This window comes from Neopsephotus bourkii, unplaced genomic scaffold (assembly GCF_033783945.1).
Source record: "Neopsephotus bourkii isolate Nb327-2 ecotype Australia unplaced genomic scaffold, CSIRO-AGI_Nbou_v1 NB_756, whole genome shotgun sequence".
Lineage (NCBI taxonomy): Eukaryota > Metazoa > Chordata > Aves > Psittaciformes > Psittacidae > Neopsephotus > Neopsephotus bourkii.
In genome coordinates this window covers 1,335,350-1,358,674 of record NW_026901254.1, presented here as the reverse complement: position 1 = coordinate 1,358,674, position 23,325 = coordinate 1,335,350, and the positions used below count along the sequence as shown (strand labels likewise).

The following is a 23,325-nucleotide window of genomic DNA, read 5'->3' as shown; positions in this document are numbered from 1 at the left end:
TCATGGGAGAATGGGTAATTGGTACATAAACTGAATAATCCTGAAAGATACAGCAAGGCCATGAGAGGCCCGAGGAAGCTTAAGCAAGCAAGATAAGAAGAAGCTGTAATTCACTGAGTTAATGAGAACTGTGGACTGTTGGCAAACTTTCGAGGTCAAGTTCTCACACCTGTGCTTAACCAATTATGTGTTAGTCGCTAAGGGTCTTCAAGACATGTATCCAATTATAATATGCCAAATCACTGTAAGTGCCTGTAAGAAATGGTATATAAGGAGTTAAAGCTTTGTAATAAATTGGCATTCGCTGATCACATTGATCGTTCCTGCGTTGTCCGTGACTCCCGCATCGACATGAATCCTCATCAAAAGATAAGAGTTTTTAACTGTATTTTGCTCCTCTTCCATAGTCCCACCTGCTGAAGAGAACAATCTTTTGCACAGAAAGAACTGTAGTTGTCTCAAGGTGCTTAGTTGCTCTTCTCCAGTCAGGACCTTTTTTCCTGTCTAGTATTTCAGAGGCACTCCTCCATTCTAAAGATCCCTTCTGGTATCACATTATGTTCTAGGATAGCAGTTAGCATTAAATCTTACTTGCAGCTTACAACTATGAGTAGCCTTTGGTGTTAATGCAGAAAGACCAACAAAAACCACAAACAGCTCCCAGCAGGAACTAGGTCTTTTATGTGATTCATCCTGCCAACAACCTCTCTAACAACAGGTAGACTAAGCAAAAGTGTTCAAGGGTAGGGAGATGGGCTGCATTACAAGCCCCTTAGAGGCTTCTTGTCTTATACAGAACACCAGCAAAGCAAGGTACAAGCTTAGCCATTCTCTGGAGAGATAGCATATATTCAATGTGAATGCAGGTGTGCCTAACAAAAGGTCACACATCATCAACATGGATGGAACTTTCTGGGAACTGGGCTGTACAATTTTAAGAAGCCTCCACTCCACATTTTTAACACTTTTTCTCTTCACATTACATTTTCATGAAGATGGAAAAATATATCCCTGAAACGAAAGCCATTTACTTGCCAAATCCAAAAGCTGTTTTTCCAAACCAGAGAGATGCTAGAGGCTGTTCAGTGAAACAATAACGTTTATAATAGACAAAAATGTGCATTCTCCCCTAAATTCATCCTTATAGTTGGCTTGATTGTTGTAAATGGAACTTCCAAAAACAAAGCAAACAAATCATAAAACAAACCGAAACAAGCTAAACTAAACCAGCTGGAAGCAGACACCCAACAGGGGAAGTTTCAGCTCAGACTGGCAGTTATGAACAATGGAAAACTAGACTAGAAAGCTCTTAACAACATTAACACTTGCTTTGCTGCTAGCTCTGTTTATACCTCACTGTTAGGACTGAGGGGGTTGATTTATCATGCTACCAACAAACTAATTTAATTCTTTTCCTGTTAAAAACCTCTCACGGGTCTTACTACCTGTACTGTAGCCATTTCAGATCATAAAATAGTTGATGTAACAGCTTAGAGAAAACAATACCAAACACTTTTTTGCAATTGAAAATGGAAGGGAACATAACAAGCAGCATATGATCACATGAATTCAAATTTAGCTCAGACTTCAGGGTTATCCAGTCTACTCTGGTAAGGAGCATCATTGAATCAGTAACCACAACTAGTCATTATCCTAGAGGTGCCAAAAAACACTCTATTTGTTCCACTTTGGAGCTCCCTCAAGTAGAATTGCATGGCTTTGCTTCATTTAATCCACTGTTTATTTTACTGTGCTTTTCAAGAGCCACAAGTCCCAAAATACTTCATAAAGAAATCCAAGATTTCTGGATTTCAGCTTATGAATCTGCTTTCCATTTACATTTTGAAGCCGTTCTGCCCTCAAGTGTCCTATATTTGTTTTCCAAAGTTGCTGTACCTCAGTCTTCCTTCCCACAGATACCGGTGAGATAAGGAGAGAAGACTGTTTTCCTCCGAGCAGACTTGGACAGCTCACATGGAAAAGGTTTGTATCACAGCAGTTAAATGCTAACAGAAAAAAACAAACAGCATGCTAGGAGTGGAAATTAAATACATTAACCCTAATGAGAATACTAATTTACTTTCCAGCAAGCTCTTTGGAGCGGAAAACTCTCACACCTTTAAGCAGAGAAATCTGAAGGAAACAGAAGATTTTGGCAGGGATTTTCAAACGATCCCCAAAGAAGGCAGCTATCCAAGTCCCACCACACAGCATTGTGCATCCCTCCCTGTTACGGCCATGTTTATACCCAGCCTATTTGTAGGAACAAGGGAAGCGTAGGGAATGTTGCAAGCAGGCACCCCCACATTACTGCTGAAGCACCCGTCCTGCACTGATCAAGAACAAGCTCGAGAGAAAACTAAAGAAAGACCGCCAAGGGTGACAAAACAGGCACAAAAATAGCTTTTAGAAGAACAGCTTCAGCAAACAGGGCTACCAGACAAGTGTGCAAATAACCATGTCAAGAATTTTCATAGACCAGCTACGTGTGTAGTATCTCAGCCTTGAGCTTTGCACCTGCTCTTTCCCCTGACAAACATCAGCACTGGGGCTGTTTGCATGACTTCATGCAGGCAACCCTCAAAGTTTCACAGGTGTCTCTAGGGTGGTGCAGGCAGAAGACCCCCAAGCCCCTGCCCTTGTCTCCATGGGATGCGCACCCTTCGGGTACAAGCAGCGCCACAGACATGACTCTTGTTCATGCGTTCTTCCACCCCCACCATGGCAGGGCTGGGTTTTTTAGGTTTAAAAGGCTAAAACAAGCCATGGATCTTCCTGATGCTTGTGAAGCCCAGGCAGACGAGCCGGGCGAGGAGCGTCAGGAGGCGGAAGACACTAACCCTGGAGGTGGGCCCTGCCGCCGAGGGACCCAAAGACGGTGCGAGGCCCCGCTCGCTGCCCTGGGCCACACGGGTCCGTCTTCCTGACTTCCCGCCTCAGCCAAGCACCACAAAACGCGGCTCTTCCCGCGCAATGACCTCCGCAGGCGGAAGCCCTGCCGCCACCATGGCGGTAGCGCCCTCCTTCCTCCTTCATGGATGACCAGAAGCCAGAGAGGGCGCAGTGAAACGGTTGCCTTTGGCTCGGCAGCAGCGCGGTACCGGCACCGCGACGCCTAATGGTGCCTGGAGGCCAGGGAGGCGGGGCTGGAGGAGGTCGGAGAACGGCGCTGCGAGACGAGGTACGGTGGCGGGGTGGTGTGGCTGGAGGGGCTGAGCTGAGGCGGGGGGGCATGAGAGCAAGCGGGTAGCGGGGAGGGCTCGCCTCGGCAGCCGCCTGGCTTCGGCACGGGGTTCCGCCGCGGCGGGCGGGATAAGCGAGCGCGGGGCTGAGCAGAGCGGAGGTGGCGAGAGGGGTCTGCGAAGAGTGCGGGCCCGGGGTGGGCGATGGAAGGCCTAAGGCTACCCCTGAGCGGGAGCGTTCGGCTGTCTGGCTAGGCCACGAAGGCCCCGTGGATCAGAGGCCGGGCTCAGCCTGGCCCCTACCACTGCGGACCTTGTTTTAGGGGTGCCACGGCCCCCTTAACCCCACTCGTCTTCCTGATGGGGTTACAGCTAAGGGAAGGGTGGGTGCTCTCTGTGAGTTGCTTGCTTCAATATTACAGGATTGGTGTAAAATGATTGTGTGCTCTTTCCTGCTACCCCTTTAACGCTGTGATCAAAACCACACCCACTCAGGTAGAAAGAAGGATGCACTTAATCAAGTACACACTTAATCTGGGTGGATGAGGTGTGTTCCACCAGCTGGTGGGAGAGAGGCCATAGTGCTGCTGCAGCTGTCTGGCCATTGGTGCTTTTACAAAGCACAGCCGGGGAAGTAGAGATCAGTGTTAAAACCGGAATTGAAATGCTTTTTGGGGAATGGAAGTGTAACCGGGACAGTGCATCAAAACCTAAAGGTGAAACAGAAGGAGCGCAGACAGAGAGGATGAATCTTCTGTATCTATAGCTTCCCAAGGATGGCCTGCCTGGAAACTTTGGGTAGACTCTGAAAATTACTGTTTTTACTTGATGTTGCTAAGCCTGTCACATTCCACTTGAAGTACCCGAAGTACAGCCTTGCTGACGAGGCACTGAGCTGTGCACTGACAAGACCTGTATGTATCTGTAGTGTATGCCCAGCTCAGCTGTGTGGCACAAGCACAACAAAACCTTGGGGTGGTGTCAAGCTTTTTGCTTGCATACATATGTATTTGACTGAGAAAAAGCATGCCACATACATCTCTAAAATGCCAGTCTCCCCTGCTGGAAATACAGTGTACTTTCGTACTGAGTTGTAAGGAAGGGCAGCAGTTAGTGAAAAAAATAATACAATAGCCAATAGACACCCTATAACCTTTTCAGTGTCTTGACACAGTAGTTAAACATGATTTAGGAGATTGTAGTGTTACTTGGAACACTAAGTAATGTTTTTTGGATTTGGTTTGTTTTTGGTGTTTTTTTTTACCAGGAGGGAAGATTTTTGTCTTCAGTTGCAGTATGTTTTGTTTTACAGAGTTGGGACCATGGCTATTGACTGGATTGGTTTTGCATATGCTGCATTGCTGGCTGTTGGAGGTGTTGTAGCATACACTCGTAAAGGTAAATACAGCAGGGTTTGGGAGTGGAGTATTGGGGGTTCTCCTCCTCTGCGCTTTCTTAAAATAAATAAACAAATACTGCAAGGCATGAAAACTTTGGTATGATGAATACAACTGCATCTGAAATCCATCCTGCACTGTTGTAAATGAGCTGAGTCTCATGAGATTTACTTGGGTCAACATAAGCATTTAAATGGTCACTTTTTTCTGTTAATCTAGCTGATGAGTTTGTTTTCAGGGCAGAAAGGGCTGTCATGTTATCTTTGACCTTCAGCATATTTGGGGCCTTTTCATTTCCTTTAATCAGCCCTGTGTTGAGCACAGAGGATATTTTTTTGATGAAAGCTTGTTTTCTGTGGAAGTATCCAGGCCTGATTCTGACATTCCCAGATACACACTGTAAAGAAAACCCTTTACTTGCACATTCTGATTTGGTGGCTAATTATCTCATACTGTTAGAGCTGTGCATTTTCACTCGAAGATAATCAGACAGGTTTTAGGTTATCACATATTATAAAGCGCAGTTTCCATATTCCAGTTGGTTTTGCAGTCCTTTCAAGCCGTGCTCAAGGCGAGCCCCCCGGCAGAGGTCGCAGTGGTACCGAGGACGAGCAAGCGGGCTCTCCAGGCTGCTCCCTGTAATCTTTCCCACAGTGCGGAGATACCCCAGCAGTACATCAGTCTTGTTCTCTGTGGCCATCATCCATCCCGATTCCTGTGATAGAGTCGCTGTTTTCCCCGGTTAGCGTGCACATATTTTGCCCTTAGAGACATGGCCTTATATCTGACTTCCTGATTTGTACCCAGCTGTACCCACGGACTATCTCATTCACTTGTTCTGTTCACTCTTTAAAAATTGGTCAGTCCTTGTGGCAAATCTATATTATTTTTTCTACTGGTAATAATTCCTGTTTTCTTGCAAACTCTTGATTAAAAATATTCAGTATAACAGGACTGGGAGCTAAATGACATCTGGGGGTCTGGATTCTTTATTTATGAAGATTTGGGGATCAGCTTAATCTAGATAATGCCTGCTGTGCTGATTCTACACTTTTATCGTGGTACAGAGACAAATGCCTATTTGGAAACCTAAGAATATTACTGAAACTCTGGACTTTATGAACCAGTTTTGTAATGGCACTGAAAGAATGTGTCAAGTTTCTTTGAAAAGACAAATTTTCATCTTCATTGTGATCTATTTGTGTTTTATTTTTTTATTGTGATGTTGGTAATACCATTTCTTTGTCCAGGACTGATATCAGACTAAAAGACCTATGAATACATGTGTGGCCCAATTTACCCTTTATATATATTGACATATTTCTATCATTTTTGGAGACTCCCAAGTGCTGTAAAACAGTTAAAATCAACAGTGTAGAGAAATTACAAAAATGCTTCTAAAGGTATGTGTGGTAGAGAAAACAGCCAAATTTAGGTCTGTGCTTCGAAGATTATTTTTCCCAAACTGCAAGTATTACTAGCTCCTGATCATCTTCCTGTAATTTAGTCAACTTTGCCCCTAATGCCATGCAAGAGAATGACCCAGTTATGGAGATACTGCCTTTCTATTCACACTGGCTGAGGTAACTGCAGTGTAGCAAAATCAGTTCTATTTTTAAAATATTTGGATAACACTATGTAGAGAGAGAACTACTGCGAAAAGATTGAGATTAAAGACACTGCATTGAGAAATAACACTTCAATACTTTCTTGCAGGTAGTAAAATCTCTTTAGCTGCTGGTCTCACCTTTGGTTCTGTGGCTGGTTATGGAGCTTACTGTGTAACACGTGATCCAAGAAATGTGAAGATATCATTGTGTAAGTGTTTTACTACAGTAAACAAACAAAACCCTATCTCCCCCCCCAAAAAAAAAAGCACACCAGTTTCCTGAACTTGATGTATAATTCTCTCTTTTATCAAACTTTGAATATTACTTCAGTTTAAGTGTTAGCTTTTAAACAGTTTGACAGCCTGCAAAATTCAAGACTTGAGCTGTAGAACTATTTGCAGGGTAAGGCAGTCATTCACACAAAGCCAGCAGGTGTATTTCCACCTGGCAGCACCTCCTTTTATTAGATGGTTACCTAATATTGCGAAAGCCAGCAAAGAAACATGGGAAAATACTAGAATAAAGTCATCAGCACTTCAGATAGGAATGTAGTTTGAGAAGTAAAGTAGGTGTGGGATCCAGTCTTGCACAATGTAACTTATCCTCGGCTCCCAGTGACTTAGTGTTTCTTCTTTGTTGCTGAGAAATACAGGGTACAAACCATGCAGTAATTGTCATGTTACCTAGCTTGAAATGAAACCCTCGCGGAGGCAAGAAACTACAATCTGTAAGGGGGACATTAGCCTCACACAACTGATTTGCAGTAAGAGCTGTTGGGAGCTTATCTCACTCATGATTTTAGCAAACGTGGCTTAGGTTGTAGTTTCATATGCAGAAATGCATTTTAAATACATTTAAACCAGATAATGCACAATCACCATTGTGATTAATAATGCACAATTTTGTACCAAATAAGTGCGCAATCACTTTTTCTGGACTTAGTTAGAATTTATGGTATACTGTTCATGCTGGTTTTGTGTTTTACACCAGCCACAGCTGTAAAACTTCTGAGTTCAAGAAATCTTGAATAGAATCATTAGCAAAGTGTGTTACCACCTAGTTCTTTAATAAAGGTGGCAGTGGCATACCTGATCTTAGAATCACAGAATGATTTTAAGTAGCATATGTAGCATACAGTGTTGTACTTTTATGGGTTAATTAAATTACTAATTTGGATACAGAATTTCTGGAAGAGAATACTAATTAAAAGTTACTAAATGTTGCCTGTTTCCAAATTCTCTGGTTTGAAAAGGACTAATGCAAAAATCAGATATACTAAAATATTGACAGTGTTGTGCATTTCATGTAGCTGTAGGCTTGTGAGGACTTCCTTTCAACTGGAGAAATGTATATTACTAATTTAATAGAAATTATAGCAATACAGATGAGAAGAGTTCAATATACTTGCCTTACAAAGTTCTTATATGTAGAGTAAAAGGAACAAAGACTTCTTAAAGTAGTCTTAGTTTAGGATGATTATAAAGTAATTTTCTGATTGCTTAAAACCTAAACTTATATTTACCCTTGGCTTTGAATGGATGGCCTCTTTGATATTCACCTGTGCTGAATAAAACAAAGGTGTCTGAACTATGTGTGGTAATTTCTGCCTGAATTGAGTTAGGAAATATTCATACAGAGTACTCTGCTGGGGCCAACCATTCAAGGCAGTTTTAATCTCTTCCAGGTGGATGTATCTCTGCATGGGAGAGGGTGTATTCTGGTTTTTATGTGCATAGATATCACAAATGAATAAAGAACTCAGTAGGAAGACTTCAGAGGAAGACAGAGATTTTTGACATGCTCAAAAACATCTGCAAGTCCACACCTTAAAAACCTTTGGTGGCTACTGTATCTACCAATAAGGATAATAAGGGCTTTCTGTAAAGAAGGTGTATTGCTTTTGTAGAAAATCAGAATGTGTTCTTATGTCAAACCTCCCAAAGTGCCAAAAGCAACTAGAGTACAAATGGAAGGAAGGTAAGTGCACAGAAGAAAGTGACTGTTCTGAACTTAGCAGCAGAGTAAATTGCAATGCAAAATTAAACAAGTACCCAAACCTGTAAAAGCTTAGGGAGAAAGTAAAATCCCCCTCCAAACTGATAATTATCTGTAGTATTTATCACTTATGCAAGTAATGTTTTAGTATGAGACCTTGATAGTAGGGTTTTTGTAACTTGTCCTATATACAAAGAATATGTAGCATACAGATACCCAGGCAAATTTTCTCAGTTGTTTTATGTATTATTCTTTCAGGCATTTTCCCACTCCTCCTGAAATTAACTGTGTGCTTTCTTGAATACTTTACTGCAATTTTATGTGTTTGAAGTAGGTGTAGAAATTCAGACTTCAGTATGCCACAGTTTGTGCTATTGAGAGTGCAAGCTGATACATCTAATTGATCAAATTTCTAATCTGAATCTGATTTACTGAATTGAATTTGGCTTGGTTTATTGAATTTCTTTGACTGATTTAAAGTGAAATAGTGAATATTATCACTTCTGAAAATCAGGTCTAAAAGTTGAATGACTTGAAAACTCACTGGAACACATGAAAAGCCAGATACTAGTAATCAGGGGAAAAAAAGTTATAGAGTGAACAGGCTTTGTAGCCTGTAATTAATTGCAAATATAATCAGGGCTCTGGCAACATGCATACTGTGGAATAGTCCACTCTTCAGACATTCCTGAGAGGAACAAGGGTATAGGACCAGAAAATAAAAGCAATGGATAATGGAGCATAATAGATTTTTTGCAGGGTATTTTTAATGACTGCACACTCATAGCTGGTAGAGTTTTGTAAGATGCTTGTAACGGTCAGAGCTTGTTTTATAATGCTGGAGGGAGTTTAAAACTAATTCTTGATGCCTGTGAGCACAGGATTGTCCACGGAGTTTGCAGAGAATTACCCAGCTGGTTTTAACTGTTCCATAAAAAAAAGAAAAGAGATTTATGTAACTGACATTTCTTTGACTGCAAGAGCCCAGTTGCCTATGAGAAGTTCTGCCTCTCTGCTCACTTCTAGAAAGCGTTTCAGGTTACACTTCTTTAACAAAGCTAGCTGTCTTTGCAGAGTTCTATGTGTTCTCATAGGTCTCCTCCTTTATGTAGCTCTCTGCAGGCATAGTTTCATATGAAAACCTCATGCTTGATCAGTTCATTGCTGCCTCCATTTTTAGGTAAAACTGCTCCAGGGTGAAGATTCAGTTCCTTTCATGATGTTTGTTCTCTGCTGCTGGCACTGCATTTGTTGCCCTCTTGGAATGCCAGTCTCTTGTCACAAGCAAGCATGGCTCCCTCACAGGAAATAAGTGAACTTGTGGTCATGATGAAGGAGATGCTTATAGCCATATTCTGTATTTAAAACAAGTGGAAATCCTTCCAATCTAGTTTTTAAGGCTCAGCAAATTAAGAGCTAGCATTCTAAAACCAAAACAGATAAAGTTGGATGCTCTAGCTCTTTGAATAGTTAGAAATCAGCTGCAATAATATAGGGTGGTGGGATTTATAAGGCACTATTCCTGTAATTTAGCATACATGTTACTGTTGTGATGAAGATTCTTCCCATTTATTTGTATCCCCATGAATATAGGGAAGTAGAATTCATCATCTGGCAAAATTACTTAGTATCTGTGAAATAGGATTTAGCATTCTGCTGCATGTGGAGACCTTATTTGTAGCTGAAAGAAATCATAGCAGTGTATTTTGGAAAAGCAAGAATGTTTTTATAGACCCCATCTCTGACCTGATGTTTTATTAAATTACAGTTCATAGTAAAACAGCAATGATCTTTGATAACTATCCATGTTCCTGAATGGTCCAGTGGGAGAACTGAGAACATAAATATATTGAATTGTCTTTTACAGTTTCATCCTTTCTTTTGACCATTATAATGGGAATGAGGTTCAAGAGGTCCAAGAAATTAATGCCAGCTGGACTAGTAGCATGCCTGAGGTAAACATACATTAAGGATCTTAATGTAAATATTTCACTGATTTTCAAGTAGTTGCCATGTGGTATATGATTCAAACCAGTATCAGTGGAAGTTGTTATCATCCAGCAACTGTATGATTTAAGCGAAATTAGTTTGGAGGTCACAGTCCTGTTTCCAGTGAACAGCTTTTTCATCTCACTAGGCAGATACATCTAACATGGACTGACTTTCTCAGCACAGAGATCTGCAGTTAAATATTAATGCATATTGATAAGGCTCTTGGAAGAACCTGAGGTAAGCCTCAGTGTTTTCAAACACATATGCATAAAATTAGTCATCAGATTTCATCCAACACAGTAATCTTAGAAAAGACAAGCACCTCTGACTTTTTCCCAGTCAGTCTGTAACTCAAAACATTTTTCAGCTGTAAGTCAGAATCTTCACCTTCTGAAGGTATAATAACTAGTTGCTTTGTTGTTACTACATTTAATATAACACCATTAATGGTTTTACTCACATACAGGGAAGAAAAAATCAGATGCAAATTGTCAAGTTACAAAACTTAAGAATCAGGACCTGAACTGGAAAATTTCCATTTTGGATTGCTTTTCAAGCCTAGATGGACTGTGTGTTTCCACAGACTCTGAGGCTGTAGATTTAGATCTTTTAAAAGATTGCTTACTAGAGGCTCTAGTGTCAGGTATTTATGAATGTGCTGTTATTCAGTGATGACTTTCGTACACAACTATCTTTATAGGGTTTATTATTCTGAGGTTTTTAGGGGGGTTGATTTTTTTTTTGTTTTTCTTGCAGCCTTCTGATGATTTTGAGGCTTGTTTTGATGCTGCTCTAGGGGAATTTGGCAGCGTAAGAACTGAAGTAGGACTGCCACACCCACGAACAAACAGGCAAGCTCTGCATACTTGAAAAACAAATTTGAACACAAGTCTTACTTACACTGATTTTATCTTTTCTGTAAAAGGTCTGTACCTGTTATTTGATTATTGACATTTGCTGATATTTTGCAAGCTTTTTATTAAACTAAAACGGGTGGCTTGTTGATAATATATTTTGATCTACTTCTGTTTAAGCACTCTGTTAACTCAAGGGATCTTTCTCTGTAAGTTTTATCTCTTTTAGGGGTGCTCAGCACCGCAAGAAATCGAGTTAGTCATGCACTATATCTCTTAGCGAAGGATGTATATAAATACATGTTTTGTTAAAAAGGTATATTGTATTGAACCATAATTTTCTAGCTTCTGAGATTAAGTAATCAATTCTAATTGCACTGTCAATTACTAATCAGTACAGACAGGCTCTGGCCTGTGCTATGTAGCACTAGAAAACCCACCTTCCTTTCAAACACAGTTTCTTACCCCACTGTTTCTAAGCGTAAAAACTATTATCAGTATTCAAATAAAATGCAAAATGCTTGAAACCTCTTAGTTTTTTTATGCAGACTAGTGAACCATTTTGTCAGTGGAAGAGTCTGGTGATTGTTAGGGCCTGATTGGAGAAAAACCGCAGTGCCGGACCCTGTTTCTGTTTGTGATCCCACTAGTGAAATTAAGACACAAAACGAGGTCAAGTACAGTAATCGGACTGTTTGTTTATTACAAATTACAAAATGACAGTTACTATAAAAAAGGGAAATTATTGTAATAAAGTGGATAGCAGTAGGACAGATCAGAAAAAAGGTGGAAAATGATGCAAGGATTCAGGGTGCAGAGAGAGAGTCACCACCATGGATCCAGCGGTGTCCAGGGGATCTGTTGTCACCATTGTCAGTGATGGGAGTTCTTCAGGGTTCATAGTCAGTATTGGAACAGAGTGTCCCCCAAGAGTCTGTCGGAGGTAGGTGTCCTTGTGGAGGCATCCTTCTGGAGTCCCCTTGAAGGTACCCTGTGGAGTGTGTCTTCTGGAGTTGCCCTCATGGCCATGTATCATGGGGGGTGTCCCAAAGAGTCTGTAGTAGTCACTGGCAGAGAGTGTCCTCACGGAGTTGTCCATCTGGAATCGTCCTCATGGCAGTGTCTCCCTGGCAATGTGCCTTGGTGATTACCTTTTCCCACTTTATAATGAGCTGGGGGGAGTACCTCTGTTCCTCATGTTACTTATTACATGTTCCTGGTGGACCAGTTTCCCTGGTCTTGCAGCCAGCTGTTCAATTGCACGTGTGTCTGCACACATGTCTGCAGCAATTCTCTGGATATTGGGTAGCAGTTCCTCATACTAGTCCTTGAGGTAATGGACAGTGGAGTCCCAATTCAGCTCCTCACTCCTTTCTCCCAGGCAATGGATGGAAGAGTCTTATCATAACACCCCCCACCCATCTCTGAGACAATGGTCAGTGGAGTCCTATTTTAATACCTCAGACCAATCTTTGAGACAATGGACAGTGGAATCTGATTTCAGATCAGTCTCTCACAGCGATCTGCTTTATACTCAGTATGGTTTAAAACGTAGCATGCGGTAAATTTCCACTTGCATGGACCACATCTGAGGAAGGATCATCATCATGCGCAAACAGGATCTATACTCACTGTCAGTACTCTTCTAACACATTTGTTGTTTCTGGTCTTACACAGATTATCTTGCTGAAGCCCTCCCCATACACAATGGAGACTGTTTAGGCATAAACTCTTCAGGGACTGAAGTTGCTTTGGCTTCCATAGAAAAGAATTACTTATTCAAAGCTTAACTAAGGCTGACTTCTGGTGCACAGGAATGTGTGGCCAGTTCATTAGGATATTGAATATGGGTGAGTGCACTGTTGGAAAGAGAGACGTTTTACTTCTTTTCATTTCTGTCACACAGAGCTTGCTTAAAAAGACTGTTATGTATCAGATCTTAATGCTGCACAAATCCACCAGCAGAATACCAACTTACTGTTCTAGGCAGGAGCTCAGATGGTGACAAGGGAGCAGCTCATCTGTCTAAGTAAATCCAAGCCCAATTGGAATCCAGAAGCTTCTGCTGAAATCCCTGAGTAGCTCAAATAAGTAACCTTTTCAGCAAGTCCCTATGGGACTGAGGACACACAAAATGCAAAGGTGATGTTCCATGCCAGTCTCTGTAGATGGTTCGCATTCACAGTGCTTTTCTGGAAACTGAGTGCTACAGCGGGCATGGCAAAGTACTACTTCCAGCTACCTACAATGTGGTCTTAACGTAAAACTTAGCTGATCTGAGCAGTGCCTATGTGATTGAGGCATTTCCAGTTTGTACCTTGGAGAAGCAGTCTCTTATGCCCAAGCTGGAAAAGGAGTTAACTTTGCTGGCAGATAAAATTCTGTACATACAGCGGGTGAATGTTTTCACTGCCTCATCAGTTCAAGTCCTATGAAGAAAAACAACTAACCTCAAGGATGAAGAATAGTTTGTGGTACTGTTTGTAAAGGAAACAGTGATGGTTCCCCTGAAATCAGGATCAAGCGTCTGAAGCAGTAGTGAATGTTTTAAGCACTGAGGAAAGGAAATAAAACTCTTTTTTACTGAAAAGGCAAACAGCCAGTGCAGTTCTCTTTACAGCTACCTGGGAAGTGTTTGGAGAAGTTAAAACCTTGCCAAAAAAAACATCAAGTGGCATCTCCTCCCTGAGCCCATCCAGCCAAACAGCAAAAAGGAGAGCAACAGAATAGGTGCTTCCAATGGATGAAAACCACATCAGGCTGATTAAACACAAGTACTTTGATATTTCAGTGAACAAAGCGCTTCCAAGAGATTATGTGGAGATTAAACAAGTTTATTAATTTTGCCCATAAACTTACAAACATCCTGAGTTTAGTTTTACTGTTATTTTTTATTTATTTAATGAAGGGCAGGGGGAGGGGAGTCTTTCTGCAGTACTCCGGAACCTATAGCTGAAGCATTTTACCCTTCCAGGCAGGTACTGTCATCAAAGAAACACAAAGTATCAGCTTACTTCTTTTCATGCAACTGCTCCACAAAATACTACCTTCTGGACTCAGCAGATACAAATTTGACTTTTTCTGTAGCTTAAAAGTGTATTTTGTTTCCATGATTATGACATCACTGGTTATATGGTGCAAACTACAGAATGCTATGCAATTTACACTTAACAAGGCACAGCTCTGGTAATCTACTACAGTTAGGTTATTTTAAGCAGCCACATGGTTAGATACCATATATCTTCTTCAAAGCGGGAACAGTCTTCTCATCTATTGGTGGCTTCCTCTGGCTGCCAGGCTGTAAGAATTTTTTGATTGTTGGAATGTTGCTTGTTCTTCCTTTAAAAGCCTGTAAAAAGCAGCAGTAAAGCCAATGAGAGTAAGCAAATTGTAATTCCATCCCTGATAGCTTAAAAATCAGGCAACTTGGATTTTTACTTCTCAGACATGGTTATTAAACACAAAAGGTAGTAGCCCTTACAGCCAGCTCAGCACTTGGTGTTTTCCACTGGGAGAAATGAAAAAGGGCAGAAATATACCTACAACATACTAGCCACCTTCGAAAACGCAGGCGTGAGTATTCTGATCTGCAGTACTGGTGCTGCAAAGTTTACCCTAGTTTCCCAAATGGGGATGTGAAAAAAACAATAGTCAGGAGTTAAGATTCATTTCCTGAGAATATAGTTTTGCTAGCAAAAAGGACAGGAACTGCAGACACAACAGGCTGCAGACTTCCCCTCCTGATGCTCATTGCTGTGTTTGAAGGCATGGAAAGAGCAGTTACAAGACCAAACTGGTAGCATTAGTAAGTGGATTCCTGCCAGCTGACAACAGCTCAGGAAAGCCAGGCTGCAGAAAGGAGAGTCCACAGGAGGCAACAGTGTGCCTGTGGTCAGATTACTGTTGTCAAGAGAAATAGAGAACTATCAGTAACATGGTACAATGGTTCAAAAGATTTAAACATCAATTAGCTTTTAAAACTGGACAGTGAAATTTGTCATATTCCATATTTAGACCTGATGATTACTAACCTGTAGCACAGGGAATGCAGACAGTATATCAGGCTTGCATTCTTCTGCCATTAAAATGGCTTCCAGCAGATGAATGTCTGCCCAGCTTAATTTGTTGCCAACAAGATAATCCTGGCCATGGTCTTTTAAGGCCTTTAAAATACAAACAAGTTTAAAAAGGCAACAGCAGGTAACAATTTTATCTAGATATTCATCACAGATGGAGTTCTACAAAAACAAACTACATCAAATCTGTGCAAGAACCTATAACCTTAGAAAGTGATTTTCTCCCAACAAAAAGTTAGAACTCATGTTTCAGTGTGTGTGGACCTGTTATTCACCCTAACCTACTGCAGAAGATAGCTGTAACAAATCCAGTACCAGAAGACGACTTAATTCATCCAAAAGAAACATGACTAAAGTAACTGGAAGAGACAGTCAGGAGAGTTTACCTGTAGGATACTTCAGTATTTTTTTTAAAGTCAAGTGAATTCACAGGTGTTTGAGCAAATCTGAGTTTGCTGATTATAGTTTGAAATAGGTCAGCAATGAAAGAACACAGCCTTTCCACCCTTCACCCTGCAGGGAATGATTCCTTCACGCCAAACTAATGATGCAAGAATCACAGCCTGCCACAGCTACCAACTGCTGTAACAAGTTGTGAACATTGCAGGAGCAAGAGAAGGAAACGTGTCTGTGCCTATGCTACTCTAATGCCACACTTCAACAACTATCAAATGCATGCTAAAACTAGAGCATCAGTCTGTAACTTTGGAAGCCAATTCTTTCTCCAGTCCCAGTTTTCCCTAGCAAAATCTGCCAATTTTACTACTTACACCTCCATGCTGAATACTGGCTCTATCATACAGTTCCAGAGCTACACTGTCACTCTGCCATCTGAAATGGAGGTGTGTGGCGACACGGAAATGGAGTGGGGAGGAACCTGTTCCCCACTTCACTGCCTTTGTGGACTACTGATGTTTTAGCACTTACCTTTTCATAAACAGGAAAGTATCTGGTTGTAGCTCGTTCAATGATTAAGGCAAGATTCTTTTCTTTTGTGTCGGCTGGTTGAAAAGGGAGATACATAATCATATCCATCAGGTCTTTTGTTCCCTCCACATACATGTCAATCCTGAAACAAATGTTTTTATTTCATATTTCTCACTTTTTGTGAGAAACACTGTTCTTTGTTGACAATCTGTTCATCTATGTCATGTGAAAAAGACCACGTACATAAAACACACTAGAGAAAAGATAAAAACCAGTTCTGAGGTCTGATCGTGGAAGGATCCCAGTTACCAGTTCAGACATGTCAGTCCATAATAATCCCCAGAGTCTCTGGTGCTGCATCTCCACTGTCACAGAAGAAGCCTTTTACAGGAAGCAGCAGTCACTTAAGGTTAAGGACTTAGCTGAACTCTTTCATTAATTTTGCTTGTTTTACAAGACAAGGACTTTTGCTTTTGCACTAGCCCTTTAATTAATGATAATGGAAAATACCCACAGCTTACATAGCAAAGTAATACTAGGAAAATACTGCTTTAACTTTCAGTATCTTAAGCCACTGAACATGTCTTTTTTAACATCAGATTGAAGGATTCTTTACATTTTGAAAAAAGGAAATTAGAACATTTAAAGACACTTTATTTTCTGCAGGCAGCTGTGGGATTTTTCTACTGTTTTCTCAGTTAAAGAGGAAAAAAAACCCAACAAACTAACGTAATTAGCCTTTATCATTGTATAAAGTTCTTGCAGTTGCCCAGGAACTTAATGCACTTCTGGTCTCTGAAATCAAATGAGCCTAAGGGCAACCATGACATTCTCACCATGTTGACAATTAACAACCATTTTTCAATCACAAAGTCCATTCACCCAATCCCTGGATCTGAGGAGACAAAGCACAAGCAGATGTATAAGCACCTTTACATGCAGGTATTTCAAAGCAATATTCTTCTCATAAATATTAAAAATGATGGCACAGCATTAGCAAGGTTAGTATGCACTGTTACTGTACCAGGCTCTCTCCTTCAGGTCTTTTCCATAGAGGTTGTACTTCGCTGCTATGTAGCTGCTAATGGCTCTTGTCTGCACCATCTTCATCCCATCGATCTCCACCATGGGCACTTGCTGAAACAGCAGGTATCCATCTTGGGAAGACAAGGAAGCAAACCATTCACTACTATGCTGAACCTGGGAGAGGCCCAGTAATACATCAAGACATTTTCAATTCTGAGGTATGAACACATCCACAAGCAAGCAGGTCTCTCAATTCTTCTTTTTACAGGTTACTTTGTGCTGGAGAATTTACACAAATATCACCTGTTATACCTTTGTTATACTGGTGTGAATTTATGCTTAGGGTACCACTTACAGACTCACCATTGCGTAATTTTTCTAGGTCTTCCTTCTTTTCTATGAACTGTTCCTCAAACTGAAAAGCAATGATAAAAAACAACACTGTGTCACAAAAAACATGGAAAACTGGAAGGAAGTCTGGAAGTTAAACTACATCTTTCCACACTACTCCCAGCTCTTGTCATGACTGTGTTGACCCCTACTCCTATTCTTCATTTCTCTTCCAGCAAATAATCCAGGACGGTAAGTGTCCCCATCCCCACAGCAATGTACAATGCTTTACACTTCACAAAAGCTCCCTGGTTATGAAGACCAGCCTACTTGCCTGCACAAACAATTAATAAAGACCAAATCATTCACTTAAAAGCAGGTGATACAACATGAAATATTGATATTTTTTAAGAAGTTGTGCCTGTTATACACCATTTATGTCCCTCTTTACCCCTACTAGCGTATTTATTTTCTTTTTAATGAGAAGGACTTTTTAATGAGGGCAGCATCTCTGTTTCCTCAGCACTTGTGCTCTGCAGCTTCTCTGTCAGCAACATTCACAAGTGAGCACCATTAAACCCCCTTTTATTTCCAACACAGTATAAGGAGTTCCTGAGAAAACAGTTTCAAAGCAGCATATTTAAACAAAAACTGAATGTAGAAACTAGGACTCCTTAGGATGGTTTTCACCTGATGTGAATCACTATATCTCCCTCCTGCCTTCAGGGCAGCTCTGCTGATTTATCTGACTTGGGTCCTAACCCAAAGAATGACAAGCACTTTGGAGATAATGCTCTAAAGGTTTTCATGTGGTAGGCATGGTCTTTCACTGGAGAATAATCACGAGGCACAGGGAAGTAATGAGCATTCAAAAAAAGAGATACACAGTTGTGTGTAGCAACAATTTAAGATCTCAGCTTCAAGTACATTTCAAACACTACACTTACCAATTCTCTTTGTGTGCTAGAACCCTTTTACTGTGCAACTAATAGCTCATGAATTACATTACATACAACATAAGACAGCATATCACTGACTCTAAGCATTGTGAATCACAATATGTGATGTGTATATCTCTAAGCACAGACATTACTGGGAAACCTTTCCAAAGAGTGTATTTAAATCAGAGATTAATCTGATCACTTTATAAAAAAGGTACACACCTCAACCCCAGCTGCTGCTAACAGCCATCGGATTGACTCCATCCTCCCCCTTGCATTGGAATAGTGCAGTTTGGGCTTCCCTGCCATGATATCAGACTTCTTTTTTCCTGGCAAATTCAAGATTAAGATCTTATACAGAAAGAATTAATTTTTAATAATAGCATTTTAAATGTTCCACTCCAAACTACTCAATACAGTTGGATGAAAGTGAAGGTAAAAGGGCAATCATGGCCTATATACTTGATGCAACCAACTTTCCTGTGGGTTAGTGGAAAAAAATGACAAAGTACACATACCAGAACATGCAACAATTCAAAACAGAATGAGAGAATGTAATAAGCACCTCAATTCGTACATACATGTTTAAATCGTATACATATCTTTAAAAATACCAATATAGCTGCAAGAGCTCTACAGCCAAAGCAGAACTGCAAAGTAATCCTGAATAAACACATTTTTGCCTTGTAGTATACAGTCTCTTCAGTAGGTGTTTGGTTTTGTGGCAGCACTCACATCATAAAGGTCTTGAAAATGTGCTGTGTCACGTGAATTGCTTCACCAGAACACCAACCCAGAGGCAACAGCGTTACTTTACCCTTTCTCATGATGACAGTTCAGAGTTCTGTGCTCCTGTGCCTGTACAAATATGACTTATAACAGCAATATATATTCCGGAATATATTTCACCAGGCCTACTGACTTCCATACGTAGCTAATTCTGTTTTGACCACTAGCCAAATCACAATATATGCATTACAGATAATGTGCACTGACTTAAGACCCGTTCCAATTTTATGAACAACAGTTAAACTGTCACACGGATTTATATCCTATTTCACTAAAAATGTAACTTTCAAATCAAACCCAAACAAACTGGTCAATGCCCCCAGCAGCAGAGAACTAAAGTCAGCACACCAGATCATGGCACTGGGATGAAACACTTTGCTCTTTCAAATTTCACATCCATAGCATGATCTCAGCAGCTGATGCGAGCTTGTCTGGTGCTGGAAACAAAGCTAGCACTGTACTCTTATCACTACTGGGTCCCAGGAGAATGAAGCAGGTTTAGTAGAAGTCAGTGTGACAAAGTAATTCATCACTAAGAAAAGGTTTCATCTGTGTACAGGCAGGCTTATTTATTCTTGGATAGACTTCACAGTTCGTAATTTAGCCACAGAGTGGAAACTTTGGCCATGATTCCAATCAATGAAGAGGACCAAACAGGACAACGGTGAAAGGGGAGACCGCATCCAGGCCTTCTCCACTTCAGTCATTTGTGTAGGCTGTTCAATAGGCCCTATTGCAAACAGCCATTGTTCTACTCAGGGCTGGACTCACAGAAGAAACCTGGTGTCCCCATCCAAAAAAATGGGTCTGGAAAACCACTGTCCCGCTTCCACCTGGCCCTGGCAATGCCTGTATCCCAGACACCTCAGTCGCTTGCAACAAAGCTCCCCTGACACATAAATACGTGCTCAATAATATTCAATAATGTCTTGATGGTTTTGACTTGGCATCTAGCCTAGAGCTCTGAGTTCCTATGCAGATTCCTGTATGCCTGCAGAGCAACAGGGTGCATGAATAAGGCATTTAGAGAACTGCCTCATCACAACTACCTTTGCCAAGGCCCCACATACAGAACACCATGACTTACACTTCTAGTTCCCGTGTGTGGGAGTTACATTATACCGAGTGAAAGAGCTCTCAATCTTCCACACTTCAAGAAAACCTTCATTCCCTGGTGCTCAGGAGGCAGGTGACAGCCTCAACTCCGCTCCACCTGAGAGAATGGCACCGGGGCACTCACAGACTGGACAAGCACTCTAACCTTCAGTTCATGGGATCAAGGCTGGGAAACAACGTGCGGTTACAGACTAGAGTAAGCAGAAAGAGCAAACTTTCCTGGCCTCTCCCCAAAGCAGAGGCAGAGCTGATAAAAGTCAGCCCAGCCAGAGCCCTGCTGGCCCATGTCACCTCAGTGCTCCACTGCAATCACCTGTGGAAGCCGAAGAGCAGAGCAAGGGTCAGTGGGAAAAAGTCCAGGTATCGACATAATCTGCACTTGTTCATCACAGTTCCTTGGGGGGACTGGCCAAGGACTGAGGCTTTTTGTGCTGGTTAAGGAAAAGTTTACACTTTTCTGGAACTGCACTGCTTCAGGACTGACCTGGGGGCTTAGGTGAATTGAACACACCGTTGCAAAGTACTTTGGCCACTCTGTTCCTGCTCAGCAACAACTATCTCTTTGTAAAGCAGTGAGTCATGAAAGAGTGGTAAAGTTGGTAAACTGCCTTTCTTGAATAGCAGTAATTGACCTGAAAACAAATCACAATCTTTCTCTGTGCACCAGTGCATCAGATCTTCCTTGGACCTCCACCAGGCAGATGCCAGTGACAGCTACGGCTGCAATCTCAGTTTTTTAAAAAATCACCCTGTGCTGTCCAAAACAATTCAGGCAGCAGCCCTCCAGCAAGAGACAAGTGAATCTAACAGCAATCCCGTAATCTGCTGCAAGATCTTAAACTTGCTTCCTAATTGGATGTGGACCCCAAAGTGGTTCTCTGCTTTGCTCCTCACACACTGCTCACACAGGGCTGCTCAAGCACAAGCACCTCACAGCACAGGCCCCATGCTGCATCGGGCCCAGCTCAGTCTCCAGACCCTCCTAAGACCAACTTCTCACCAGCATGTGGTTTCTACTGAGCCTCTGGCCAAGTCCCGATTCAGGAAGCGTTCCTTGCTTCACCAGAGCTAGGACGAGTGTTTGAACGAGGGAAAGGCAAATTACCTCGAGATTTTAAAACTTCCAACTCCAAAGGCAATTCCTCCACAAGTTTCCTGCTGCGCCTACCCACAGCGCGCCCCCATGCACACGCTCCCTGCCCGGCCCGGGTCCCTGCAGCAGCTCACCCAGGCACGGTCTGAACTACAAACCGCTCTGACACACGCCTTGCCTTTCGCCCTCCCGGCAAAGGGCACCGGCTGGCCGCCTGGTGGCCTGGAGACAGCTGGCAGCCAAGCCCAGTGCAGCCCAGCTCAGCCCGACCCTCCGTACCCAGCCGTCCAAGCACCGCGCAACCCGCCGGTGCCCCGTCCTGCTGCCGGCGGGCCGTCATTCCACCCGGGAACCCGCCGCCACAAGCCGCGCAGCACAGCTCGCACCCTCTCCCGAGCAGGGACCGGCCCCATACACCCCCTCACCACGGCGGAGCTGGCAAGCCCCCCAACTTCCCCCAAGGCCGCCACCGCCACCAGTACCAGTACCCTGCGCACGGACCGCACCGCCGACAGAGCGCGCTGCCCAGACAGATCCGCAGGCACCGCCCTCACCGCTCCTCCCCTCCGCGGCCGCACTTTCCGCCCCGCCTCCTGCCCGACCTCGCTCTCGCCGGTGGCCCGTGAGCCGGACGGGGGTAGTGGGGTCTGGCTTTCCGCCGGCAAACCGCGTTCCTGAGCTGTGCGAGCGTGGCTGGGGAAAGAAGAGTTACCGCGGCCTTGTCCTGAGGTCTTGCGAAGCCACTCTTCGCAGAGGGCCGGGTTCGAGGTCGGCGGCATGCACCGGCTGCGCCCCAGAGGGACACGGCCGCCAGGGCACAAGAAAGGCTCCGAGGCGGCAGTGGGGTTCCCAGCGGTGGCGGGGCCGGGGAAGAGGCCTAGCCTGCAGTCCCTGCGTGAGGACACGCCACTGTCCGTGTGCTAGGGGCTCCGGCTCCGCGAGGCCGAAGCCTGGGGCTGTACGCAGGCTCCCAAACGCTTGCCTGTGCAGGGGAGCGTGCACAGCAGAGGGCCGGCAGCCACGGCCGAGCTCCCCAGCTCGAGTTTCTGACCGCGCTCGGCAGCTGGGGGCCGTGCGTGAAGTGGGAGGGAAAGGGCTCCTGCAACAACTCCTTTCCTGATGGTAAAAACTGGCTCCAGACAGTGCATTTCTTACAAAGGAACTGCCTGGGTTGGCAAGTGTTCTAATGTCCCGAGTTTGCCCAGCATAAAACTGCCAGTATCAGAGTGCTGGTTGGGTTTAGGGCACTGGCTGTTGCATTTACAAACTTGGGTTTATTTGGTGTTTAAATAATGTGCATATTTATGTATATTATTATTTGTAATATTATCAACAATAATATGCATATTTATGTATATTATTATTTGTAATATTATCAACAATAATATGCATATTTATGTATATTATTATTTGTAATATTATCAACTGTTCTCTCAGTAGCGGAGCTTGATTTAAGTGATTATAATGTGCAGCTTACATTTAACTGAGTTGAATATAGTTACATAAGTGAACATGAAGGCCTGTGTTTCAAGGTCTTACTAGCCTCTGACACCGCTTGACCCTTCCTTCCTGAAATGCTAGATTTTACAGTTGACAATTAGTGACAAGTATTCATTCCGCAGTCAAGTGAAGTGCTTTTAGCTGCTACAGTAGACCTTTCGTTAAAGGAAATGTTGGTGAACCTACAGCACATGAGTTTAAATGTCCACTGACAGAACAGACATGCAATATGATCTCTGGTCCCAACATGCTCCGAGTTAAGTTCACAGGAAAGCTGAATCCAAACATGTCATCCACATCAAACCAGAACCTGCAGATCTCTCCCGTCATTTCTCAGAACAAATGTATCAGCCACTGTTAGGGCTAAGCTGTTTTCGTTTTCCAGCAGCTCTTGGGAATGTCAGAAAGACAAAACCAGAGAGCTCTTAGGCATGTAAGTAGCAGCAAGAAATCTTTGAACAAACTGGTTTTGTCTATCAATTGTAAGACTTTATTTC

The 23,325-nt window shown here is 42.6% G+C and overlaps 2 protein-coding genes and 1 long non-coding RNA gene across 3 annotated transcripts; 1 reads left to right on the top strand and 2 right to left on the bottom strand.

The window, feature by feature from the left end:
* Nucleotides 1-1,654: 1,654 nt before the first annotated feature.
* LOC133213024 (uncharacterized) lies at nt 1,655-3,029 on the bottom strand. The gene is made up of 2 exons (XR_009725676.1): nt 2,118-3,029; nt 1,655-2,006 (listed from the first exon to the last, which is right to left on the bottom strand). It is a non-coding gene; the product is annotated as an uncharacterized LOC133213024 (long non-coding RNA).
* On the top strand, nt 3,030-11,557 carry TMEM14A (transmembrane protein 14A). The gene is made up of 5 exons (XM_061354954.1): nt 3,030-3,181; nt 4,495-4,580; nt 6,296-6,397; nt 10,052-10,139; nt 10,933-11,557. The coding sequence occupies exons 2-5, from the start codon at nt 4,505-4,507 to the stop codon at nt 10,970-10,972; spliced, it is 306 nt and encodes a 101-aa protein (XP_061210938.1). The 5' UTR covers nt 3,030-3,181; nt 4,495-4,504; the 3' UTR covers nt 10,973-11,557.
* A 2,478-nt stretch (nt 11,558-14,035) lies between these two features.
* On the bottom strand, nt 14,036-21,883 carry LOC133213026 (glutathione S-transferase). Its single transcript, XM_061354958.1, has 7 exons — nt 21,817-21,883; nt 18,553-18,659; nt 17,423-17,474; nt 17,058-17,190; nt 16,034-16,175; nt 15,062-15,193; nt 14,036-14,379 (listed from the first exon to the last, which is right to left on the bottom strand). Exons 2-7 carry the CDS (start codon nt 18,637-18,639, stop codon nt 14,257-14,259), a joined length of 669 nt encoding a protein of 222 aa, XP_061210942.1. The 5' UTR covers nt 18,640-18,659; nt 21,817-21,883; the 3' UTR covers nt 14,036-14,256.
* Between the last annotated feature and the right edge of the window lie 1,442 nt (nt 21,884-23,325).